The sequence below is a fragment of the Crocuta crocuta genome, unplaced genomic scaffold, assembly GCF_008692635.1.
Source record: "Crocuta crocuta isolate KB4526 unplaced genomic scaffold, BGI_CrCroc_1.0 scaffold127, whole genome shotgun sequence".
NCBI lineage: Eukaryota > Metazoa > Chordata > Mammalia > Carnivora > Hyaenidae > Crocuta > Crocuta crocuta.
This window is the reverse complement of record NW_027532008.1, coordinates 10,605,335-10,616,263: the sequence shown is the minus strand read 5'-3', so window position 1 is coordinate 10,616,263 and position 10,929 is coordinate 10,605,335. Positions and strand designations below refer to the sequence as shown.

The window sequence follows — 10,929 nt, the reverse complement described above, 5'->3', positions numbered from 1 at the left end:
CCTCCTTTTAAAGCCCCTTGGAAGCTTCTGGAGAGGAAGCTGGCTAGCCTCTGATCCCAGTTGTCTCTGCAGGGCTTCCGGCTGCTCCTGGCCAGCCCCAGCTCCTGCTACAGGCTGTTCGAGGAGAAACAGAAGGAGGGCTATGGAGACATGACTCTGTTTGAGGAGGTCAGAGAGGACCAGCTCCTCTCCAACGGTAAGGGAAGCCCCTCGGCCCTTCTCTCCCAGGGGTCCTTTCCAGGAGGCCGGTTTCCCTCTGTTCCACCTGCTTGGAAGAACCTCAGAGAAGCATTACAAGCCTAACCTGGACCACTGGACATCTAGTTCTGTCTCGGGGCATACGGACCAGCCAGCCAGAAGTCCCGGGGAGGCTGGAGTATATGCGGAGGAGACTCTGGGGGGGGTGGGGTTGGCAAGCCAGGTGCTACCAGCACTCATGTCTGGATCTACTCCAGGAATGTGGAGTCAGGTGCCTGGGCATTGGGAGTTCAGGGGTCCCCAGTTACCCCCGTGGAAAACCTCCATGGACGGGCAGAGAGGATGTCGCTGCTGCACAGTAATTCTAAGTGCCGAGGGAACCCAGAGAGGGGGTTGCTGGGAGGCTCTCTAGCTCTTTGCTGCCCTAAGTGCAGCTTCTACGTCCCAGGGGAACTTGTCCCAGAAATGCAGAATTTCAGCCCCCACCTCTGATCTGGTGAGTCACCTTTGGGGTGGGCCCCAGGGGTCACAGGGTCCTAGACGCACTTCCAGGTGACATCCAGGAAGCGTGAATCACGAATCCCACACCACGTGCCCAAGCCGTTGTGTTCCGTCCGCTGGGGACTGAACTGGGCACCCCTTTCCTAAAGACCAAGCGATGGAGGAGCACAGTTAAATGATCCGGTCAAGGTCACGGGTTGGTCAGGTCCAGTGATGCACGGAGCTGCCTGGGTGAGAGGTTGAGTCGGGGTTCAAGCCACCTTGCCTGTTACGGCTGCCTCCCCAGGGCCCGAGGGGCTGGTGGCTGTGAAAGTCCTCCCTGGCTTTTATGGACCCTGATGTCAGTCCCCAGATGGGACATGTGACCTTAGGTCGGTCTCTGGAGACTGGCCAGGCCACCCGTCACAGTCACCGGGGCAACGATCTACCCAGTTGGCTGTGCCCAGGAAGTCAGCCCGTCCCTGGAGGCCCTGCTCCCTGGCCTACGGCCTGCCTGCCCTTTCCTTTTCCCTACAGGGAGGGAGGCCAATACCATCAACCAACTTCTAGCTGATGAAAACATGAGGAAGCAGAACGAGTATGTAGAGGTACGGATGGGCCTCTCAACAGTGCGGGAAGGTAGACCAGGTCCTAACTGAGCAACTACTACAGCCCAAGCACCACGAAAGGCACCATGGTCCTCGAGATGACCTCACAGAGCAAACAAGGATAGTGAGGCCTAAGAGTCCAAGTGCAAACCCAAGCCATGACTTGGGGAACTGGACTTGATCCCGCGTCTGACTCCCTAAGACCTCTCCATGCCACTCAGGTTGCTGAGTGTCTGATCGGAAAATGGAGCCCCCACCCCCGAATCCCCTAAGCACTTAGCTCCAAGTTCCAGAGATCTGGACTAGGGCCATCTCCATGCTTCCTCAAGGGGCCCATGAACGGGGTTCCAGGTCACCTGGCACCTCCTGCTTCAAAGTGTGAATCCCTGGCTGTGGGGAGAAGAGTTTCCCAGAAGAGCTCCTCCCACTCTCTGTGGGAAGCAGAGGCCTGGAGAAGGGCAAGGACTTCCCCAGGGTCATAGATCAGCCCAAACAGCCTTGCCCATTGGCTCCTCCTGGCTCCTAGCTGGGGGGGGGGGTATTCTGTGCCTCAGTGCGAGGGCACCGACCTTTGCTTAGCAGGGAAGGCCTCTTGGCACAGCACGGTGGACACTGGCCAGGGATGGAGTCAAAGCTCCATCTCAGCCCTGGGGACTCCTATGTCCAGACCTGGGAAACAGGTGATCAGAGCAAGTGCCCCTTCAAGGGTGGGGGCAGGGCAACTGCTCACACCCCTTCCTAAGGAAGGCCTTCTTCCCCTGCCCTTGCCTGGGGCCTCCACTCCGGCAGGGAGGGCAAAGGGCCCACATGCTAGACAATTAGGACCGGTGGCTGCCTTGCACAGACCAGCTGTGGGACCCTGGCCTTTCCTCTGAGCTGCACCGCCTCTCAGAAAGGGACCCGTGTGCCCTATATCAGAAGGTGGGCGAGCCACGAAAGGTGCCCAGCACCTGGTGAGGGAAGAAGACAAGATGGCAGCCGAGCCAGGCCCTATTCCCCTGAGTTTCTCCCTTCCCCACGACTGTCCTCTGCCACCCCACAGAAGTGCATCAACCTGAACCGTGACATCCTGAAGAAGGAGCTGGGCCTGGCGGAGAGGGACATAATTGACATCCCGCAGCTCTTCTGCTTGGAACAGCTGACCAACATCCCCTCCAACCAGCAGACCGGGAAATTCTTCGCGAGGCCGTACTTCCCTGACCTGGTGAGGACCTGGCCGGGTAGGGGGGGTCTGTTCCGCTAACTCTGGCTGGTCTGAGCTACGTGGTGCTGGACCAGAGGCACGGGCATGGCAGACAGTGATGCCCGAGAGGAAGAGAGAGGGGAGCTCCTAGCTCCCTCCTCAGGTAGGGGGCGCTCCTGAGGCGAGCGGGTCCCACGCCTGGTGACCGGCCAAGCACTGACCACAGGCCGGGCCCTGGGCTCCCCCCCAACCTTGAGGGGGCCGCGGCTCCCCTCTTCCAAGTCCCAGGGACACAGGCCCTGTGTTCATCGGTCACACGGGTAGCTTTTAATTTCACAAGACCAGTGTGTGGCCCTCTGGGAGCAGGCAGGGGTAGCGGTGTCGGGGGGCAAGTGCCTTTGGGGGGGAGAGGCTGCGGTTGAGAGAGGAGGAAGTCAACCGCCAGAGCTGGCGGGGGAGGGCATTCTGGGAGAGGTGCCGACTACGGTGCAGAGGAGACGTTCGTCCAGTGTAACATACAGCAGGGGGCGGGCCCCGGGAGCGCTGCAGAGCCAGGCCTTGGCCAGGCAGGATTTCGGTTTTGGGAGCGCTAAGCACAGGCGAGCTGGGATTTTGCGGGGGGTGACTGGTGCTGGCTGCAGGAGCGGAGCCTACAGAAAAGGTTCCCTGTGCGGGCTGCCGGTGGCCGAGTCCCACCCCGGCACTGGTGGCTTTCTTCCACGGCTCCGCCACCCTACCTCGGCCTTGTTTGTCCTGACAGCTGCAGATGATTGTGATGGGCAAGAATCTAGGCATCCCCAAGCCCTTTGGGCCCCAGATCAAGGGCACCTGCTGCCTGGAGAGAAAGATCTGCCAGCTGCTAGAGCCCCTGGGCTTCAAGTGCACTTTCATTAATGACTTTGACTGCTACCTGACTGAAGTCGGGGACTTCTGTGCCTGTGCCAACATCCGCCGGGTGCCCTTTGCCTTCAAGTGGTGGAGGATGGTGCCTGAGCCCCAGGCCTAGCGCCCCAGCCTCGCCCCGCCCCGCCAGGAGTGGCCCATTACTCACCAGTCGATGGTGTTCGGATCCCTTGGCTGTGTGGAAGGCCCTATACCCCTCCCTTACCCCGTCTACCCCTCTCCCTCAGCCTCCAGGGGGGTGGCAAACAGCCAGCTTGAAAATGGTCTGCAGCTGAGAAGTGGCTGCTAAGCACCCATTAAAGTTCTACCTGTTCTGAATGCATTTTGGCGGCAGCGACCTTGTTTTTGTTTTGAGGAAGGGGTAACGTCGAAGGGCGGAACAATGAGCCCCTGGGACCCGTGTGGTCAGGCCGTCCCACCTGTGTGGGGGCAGGCACTGGGCTGCCCTCTCCTCTCCCTCACCCCAGCCTTTGCAGCGGGACAGCCTGGACTCAGACCCTTTGAAGTGGTCTCCAGTTCAGCACCTCAGACAAGCTGGTCTCCGTGCTCGAGCTGTGAGCACCTCCCAGCTCGGGGAAGGGAGAGAGGGCTCCTCGTCAGGTCTGGTGGGAGCTGGGGTGCGCAGGGAGGGGTCTTGCCTTGTGGGCAGCTGGCTTCAGCTGGGGTCCCTTCTCGTGAAGCCTGGAAGGGCCAGGAGCCAGAAAATGTCCACCCGGGCGTTCAGAGGCCCCAGGGTCGACGGCACAAAGATGTTGTTAGAGTAAATGCTTCTGAGGCTGAACAAGCACTGGCTGCCCCCACTCTGCCCCTCGTGTGTGTTGGGGGGGGGGGCTGCGCTCGTGACAAAGCGCCAGCATCCCGGAGGCCCCACAAACGGTGACCAGGGGCGGATGGTGGCGGAGTGCAGGTGGGCAGGGGCCTGGCTGAGAGTTCAGCCCAGTCACCTTGGGAGCTAAGGCTGCCGCCGGCCCCAACAGGACGTGCCCGGGGCTTCTGAACACGTGACTGGCTCCTCAGCGCCCCCTGGTGGACACCTCACAGCCAGCCTGGGCCCAAGGGGCACATTTTCAACCTGTGCCTAAGGGCTTGGGCTCCCCTAGGAAGGGCTGGTGGGAAAGAACACGTGATTCTAGGTCCATGAAATATACCACTGTTCCAGAGCTTTCCCCAAAGCCTGAGTGTGGCCAACACAAATTCCCATTTTTGAGTTGGGCAAGTGAAGGGGGGCGGGGGACACCCCCCGGCAGGTCCCAGGTTTCCAGGGAGCGTGGGGAGCTCTGCTCACCTTCCACCCCAGGTGTAAGCCTAACAGCCGCCCCCTTTCTCAGCCTGGGCAGCAGGCAGGACGCGCCTGCTGGGAGTGGAGAGCAGAGCTGCCCCGCGCTCTCCTGGCTGAGGCCGGGTCTACCGAAAAAGAAGCACAAAAGCCAAAACAGAGTAAACAAGGATGTTGTTTATTTAAAATGTTTACTCCAAGAAATATATATATAAAAAAAAAATAAGACCATTACAGCACTAAACCAGGCACCTTCGACCAAATCACAACCTCTTCTCCGGTTCTCCCCCTTCGCCCTAAACCCCCTCTTCCAAAGGCTCCCTCCCGAGCTGCAAGGCGGGGCCGAGGCCCGAGGGGTCGGCGCAGAGTCTGTGCCCAGACTGGGCCCTTCTTTCTCTGGGGGTGCAGGACCACCCCCGAGCTCTTGTCATGATTTTCTCCCCCCAGTAGGAAGTTCATTTTAAAATCTTAAGCCAAAAGGAGGGACTGTGGCAGAGAACAGGGCTGTCTCCACCGGGAAAGTACATCTGTGCCGCCCCGACCTGGCCGGGGGCCCTAACGGAGGCTGGCGGCAGGTCTTGGACTGGTCCCCTGCAAGCCGGGAGCCCTGCCTTGCCAAGGGCAGCTCCTGCAAAGGGACCACACGGCCTGACCCGGGGGAAAGGGGGGGCGCGTGGGTACCAGGGGCGCATGCGCCTAAAGGCCCCCATTCCAGGAAGGAGGCTGGTGTCTAGGAAAACGGGTGGGCGCCACACGCGGAGGCGAGAGCGTCGGTAGTTCTGGGGTGATCTGGACAAGTTAGGTTCGTGGAGCAGAAGCTTCTCCTCTGGACTAGGGACACGGGACAGCAAAGAGGAGCGTGAAATCAGACTAAGGAAGAAGCAGGCCGGTCTCCTCACGCGAGGCCGTGGGACCGGCCAGGACAGAGCCTGTCACGCCCTTGAGAAGGCAGAGGCCGCCGTAAGGCGTGACAGGGGGAAAAAAGCAACAACGACTAGATCATTTTTGGCATTTTAACATCGAGACAATGACAAGTGGTAACAACAGCAAAGCAAAGAGTAAAAAAAGGACCAATATTTAAACTTTCCCATCCACCCAAGTCTCACACTGAAGTTCTACCCCCCTCTCCCCCCAGAAGCACCACGGAACTAAAAAAAATCTATTTTAAAGCACCCCAACCAGTCCAGACCCTCTCGAAACCAAGAGCCCCAGCCTGAGCTGTCGCCTCTCCTGGGTCCAAGTGAGAGGAGGGGTTCCGGAAAGGCACCTCGTAACTCACGCAGAGCAGCGCAAACGCCGGTGACGAGCTCGGGCAGAGGGCACTTGGCGGGAGCGGGGGCGACGGGCACGCAATCTGCGCAGACACATGGGGGAGGGGGACTTCTTCGGGAATCCCAACTCTTTGGTACCAAAGCCAAGCCATGCGACCAGAGAGCTGGGTTCGACGAACAGGAGCCCGTTCCGGCAGGACCCGGCGGGGGAGAGACACAGAAGCACAAAGGTGGTAAAGGCTGGTACGTCAAGGGCTGAGCCTTCCTCGCGAGGACTCCAGAATGCACTTTTTACTGCTGGCTGATCAATCTCTAATGGCGCGTGCTGGCGGGGCAGCCCCAGCTCGTCCAAGGAGCCCGGAAGCTGCCCTTGAACCAGATACACTGTCCCCCACATCTGTCCCCCCAAGTCCCCACTGGGTCCACAATCACCTGATTTTCATTTGGACTTCTTTTACAGCTAACGTAGATAAAAATGGCTACACACAGACCCCAGAGCCCCCACCAGGGGGGAAAACGGCAGATTCTACTAATGTTGCAGCCAAAAGGCGACGGGGCGTACAAGCAGCCAGAGAAACAGCGCGCCAGCCTCGGCTGGTCTACACGAAGCAGGAAGTGGTGAGCCAGGTGCTCCCGAGGCAGGCGGCCGTGATTCCAGAGTGAGACCCATCGCCAGGCTTGTCAGCGCCCAGCCGCCGCCGTGTCCCAGAAGGGACGTTTCTTTGAGTCTACGGGGACTCCTCTCTGTGGGAGCACCCGCTCGGATCGCAACGCTAGTTAATAGCAGGAAAAGGGTGTTCTGAGAAGTGGATTTTGGGGGGCGGGTGGAAAGAAAAACTGAAACAACGAAACAAAAAACCCCTAGGTTGCTCAAAGTTTCTGCCTCTCTTGTAGGGAATGGGAAGTCAACTATGAGCAGGTATTTTAATTCAATGTGGAGAAAGAAAAAAAAAACCACTTTGGAAAACATACAGAAAAGGTAGTTGACGGTGAGTCGCTTATAAAACGGAACTGCAGGGAGTCTAACAAAAATGCACCTTCGGTCACCTTTCGCTTTCTGGAAATTCCTCGTCCGACGTCCCGTCCCAGTGCGCGTGGAACCGACAGCTGCCGCGGGAGGAGTGGAGGAGCAGACGACGCAGCGACCATCAGAGGGTCCGCGGGTTGTACTCTGGCAGTTTCTTGATCTTCTCTTTCTCGGCCTCGCTTTCGTCTCGGGCGATCACCAGAGAGTGTGCGTAGCCCATGGCCACCTGCGGGGACAGAGCGGGGCTGGGTGTGCAAGCGGGGTCCACGGGATCACACGGAAGGGGGTGGGGAGTGGGCGACAGGCCCCCCAAGTAGGTGGGGCTGCCCCCCCCCCCCACCGGGCCGCACCAAAGCCCTCTGCTGAAGAGCGCTGGTCAGACCCACCAGGCAGGGATTTAACACAGGCAGCAGAGCCTGGTGGGGACACGGGGACCCTGCCTCCGGGCCTCTCTGCCACGATCCTGCCTTGCGTGAGGGCACCCGCCCCATCTGTGTGTCAGGCCGGCGGCCAGAACAGCAGGGGCCTCACCTCACCATCTGCCCTATGGCCTAAGGGCGTGTAGGCCCCGCTGAAGGTACAAGGCAGAGCAAGGCCCTCGTCCCCAGAACAAGTGTGCCAGGACACTTGTCCCACGGCCAGTGTCATTCAGGGTGAGAGCAGCCACCGAGCCTGGCCGGCAGGCCCCCATGTCACTTCCTTACTCGCCAAAACCTCTAGTGCAAAAGAGCCGCTCAAGGAGACATCGGACGAGCCTCGGCCAGGCTCCCGAGACGAGGGCAGGCGGCGCGGTCTGGCGCCACAAGGTCTCAGCCTTGTCTCGGCCACCGGCCCACAAGTCCGTGCTCACCTGCTCTGTGAAAATGCCGTCCAGCGTCTTCACCTCCTGAGCGGCGGTGGAGGACTTGGGCTTGTGGTCCCCGTAGCCCTGGCGAGGCGAACAGACAGACGTGGGCTCACAGCGGCACAGTATCCCGGAAGGGGACCACGGTGCCTGGGAGCCAGAGCCCCCCCACGTGCAACACGAGGGAGCAGCACCTACCCACAGAAGTGCTGTCCACAGGGGCCTCAGTCCCAACCTGAGGAAGACCCTGACACTGAACTTGTGGGGGGTTACACGACAACGGGCACCTTTTGGGGGTTGCCGCAGAGGAGAAAACACCATCGTGAGCACAGGAAGGCACGGCCACTGGGGCCCTTGGGGCGATAAGGTCACAAAGAGCACCGGCCGTCCCCACGCTCACCCTGCAGCCCAGAGATGGACTCACCCCCGCCCGCCACCAGACTCCAGGACACCAGAGCCCGAAGGCTCTGCCTGAGGACGGCTCAGAGAGGGTTAGACAAAGGCCTTGAGGGCCAGCAGACCCCTCAGCTCAAATGGAAGGGCTCCCGGGGCCGGTGGGGAAGGGCCTCCCTTCCCAGCTGCATCTCAGCCACCAGATGCCACCTCACGCCTTCTGGTACAGTGACGGCTGCCCCCGAGATGCCGTGCCACCTCCTCAACCTGGAGAAGCTGCCCTAAGTCCCCCCTCCATCCCCTCTGGTGGCTGAACCTTATTCGGAGTCTCTCCCCCACAGGCCCTGGAAGCCTCTGTCCGGCTCTAAGGATGACCCGTAAGCCCCAGGCCGGGTTCAGCCTCCTGGTTTTAAGGCTCCGCCCGCAGACGTCTCTGAGCAGCAGCCGCACACGGGCCTCCGCGGAGCCCCAGACCCCACGGGTGTGCAGAAGCAGGACAGGGCCGCCAGGGCCCAAAGATGGGACCCAGGAGCCCTTCCTGCCCTCCTCTCCCTCCCGCAAGCGAGGCGGGAAGGGAAACAGACCACCCTCCCCGCAGGAAATAACAGTCACAGGCTGAGGATCAAATCGCAGCTAGAATGGGCAGACCGCCAGCCGGGCCCCACAGCCAAGCTGTTCTTGATGAACAAATTAAAACTTAAAGACTCATCAGGCACCAGAACCCTAAGAATCAGACGGTTGGGGAAGGCCAAGTACGCATGAGAAATCGAGGGCTAGCAGTTCCCGTCAGGCCGGCAACGGAGATTAAAAGCAGGCAACACAGACTTTGACTTATTTAGGAAAAATGAGGGGAAAGGCATCCCCACATGACCCGCGAGGCCGCCCCAGGGCCCACGGCTCTGCCCAGCGCGCGGCCCCGTGGCTGCAGACAAATCCAGGAAGGCAAAACCCTGCTCTCCACCGGCCACACGACCTGCTGAGCCCGTCGACTTCAACCCTCCCGGAGGGAACAAGAGAACTCCCCCCACCCCCCAATCGCCACACACCTGGATCGCGGCTGGCAAAGCCAAGGGGGAAATGAGATCCGAAGCTTCCCTGTTTTCAGATTTACGACGAGGACGTGGAAAGCTTTTGCTATTACTGAACAGGGACCAAATCACCATGGAAAGCCGGTGTGACCCGAAGACTAAGAGGGACCTCGGGCTCTCATGCGGACGCCTACTGTCCTGCGTACTTTCGGGAGGTGGCCCCAAAGGGCCCAGACTGGGTCCCCTGCTCGCCGCACGGCCCCCGCTTACCAGCTCCCCGAAGGTCGGCGACGGGCCCCAGCTGATGGTGCTCTCGTCGGCGGCCACGATGATGCTGCTCTTCCTGCGAACAGGCGGGGACGTGACCATCGCGGCCACCAAAGACCCTCCCCGCAGGCTGCCTGCTCCACAGCAGGGTGTGGCTGACGAGCATTCAAGTCCAGGCCGCCCCACTGAACATCGAGACACACTCACTTCCGGCAACGCGCACCCGGCTTATCCTGAACCCCCCACAGCGACCCGTGTGGGCCCCAGGAGACCCGGCCTTCCCTCGAGGGCTTGTGGGTACACACACTGGGAAAAGAGGTCATCCAACTGGGATGAGCTCACTCTAAGGAGAATAGAACTCCACAAGCGCAGATGGGGCTGGATGTTCGGGCAGATTAAAGCCACAGCCCCTGCCCAGAGCTATGGCTCCTCCCCCAGCAACAACCCGACAGCTGATCAACATAACTGAACTCCCCACCAAGAAGCATTACGTCACTCAACAGGTGTCCTCAAAGTAAACCGGAAAGCATGGACTTAAACGACAGTTTCTTCCCAGTGCGTCAGAGTAACCAAAACCTACCACGATGCCGGGCTAAAACCCTACGAGCCTGCGCAGTCGAGCAGAGCCCAGCAAACCACTGAAGGGTGGAAACCGCCGGGGAACCTTCTGCGGGGGCGGCAATACCAGCCCTCTGTTCTAGAACCTGTCAGCCCCTGGAGCCCCAAGCAGCCCTGCTCGCCCTCCCCTCCGTGTCCTCCAGGCCCAGGAAGGGGACACGCGTCCCGCTCACCAGGAGGCACAGCCACGTACCCACAAGCCAGGCTCCGGATTCTCCAGCCACACAGGTCCTGCACGGCCTTCGGGTACATGGTGGATTCACGGGATGTGTTGGTGGCCCCCCAGAAGAACAGGCCACCTGGGGAAAGACACACACCGAGAACTGAACTTGCATGCCGCTGGTGGCAGAGGGGCGTCCTGTCCGTGTGGACACTGGGCTTCGGCCGGGGAGCGGGGACGAGGACCGCGGGCCCCGCCCACCGCACCACCCCTCTGCCAGGCCGGGGGCAGCCTGGGCTTGGTTCTGGACGCTCCCCTCCTGAGGCCCTGACGGCGGGGCGGGGGGGGGGCGGGGTTACTAACCCACTTCGCTGACGGCAAAGGAGCAGGTGTAGCCCGCGTAGATCTGGGACGCCCCGCGCCCGGGGAAGTCAAACAGCTTCACCAGGCGCGGCACCATCTCGTCCTTCTGCTCGGCGTGGCCCAGCCGGCCATAGCCGCCGAAGCCCCAGGAGAAGACGCGCTTCTGAGAGTCCAGGACCAGCTGCGGGCGGAGAGAACGGAGGCTTGGAACGGGGCTCCTAACACGAGGGGCCGAGGGGCCGTCGCTCTGTTCCAGAGAGCCTGCTGCAGCGGCTGACGGTCAAAGGCAGAAACACCACCGTAATCTGAA

At 60.7% G+C, this 10,929-nt stretch overlaps 2 protein-coding genes across 2 annotated transcripts in view; one reads left to right on the top strand and one right to left on the bottom strand.

Annotated features, from left to right (window-relative positions):
* The window catches only part of LOC144241121 (uncharacterized), a 61,911-nt gene extending 58,436 nt beyond the window's left edge, over positions 1-3,475 (top strand). Inside the window, 4 exon segments of the mRNA XM_077775563.1 lie at positions 73-196; positions 1,216-1,286; positions 2,329-2,490; positions 3,230-3,475. Of these exon segments, the coding sequence (XP_077631689.1) occupies positions 73-196; positions 1,216-1,286; positions 2,329-2,490; positions 3,230-3,475 (603 nt within the window).
* A 1,335-nt stretch (positions 3,476-4,810) lies between these two features.
* Positions 4,811-10,929, bottom strand: part of RCC2 (regulator of chromosome condensation 2) — a 23,548-nt gene continuing 17,429 nt past the window's right edge. Inside the window, exons 9-13 of the mRNA XM_077775562.1 lie at positions 10,620-10,800; positions 10,290-10,395; positions 9,482-9,554; positions 7,797-7,874; positions 4,811-7,172 (exon numbers count right to left, since the gene is read on the bottom strand). Of these exons, the coding sequence (XP_077631688.1) occupies positions 7,068-7,172; positions 7,797-7,874; positions 9,482-9,554; positions 10,290-10,395; positions 10,620-10,800 (543 nt within the window). The 3' untranslated portion in view covers positions 4,811-7,067. The remainder of the gene's footprint in view (positions 7,173-7,796; positions 7,875-9,481; positions 9,555-10,289; positions 10,396-10,619; positions 10,801-10,929) is intronic.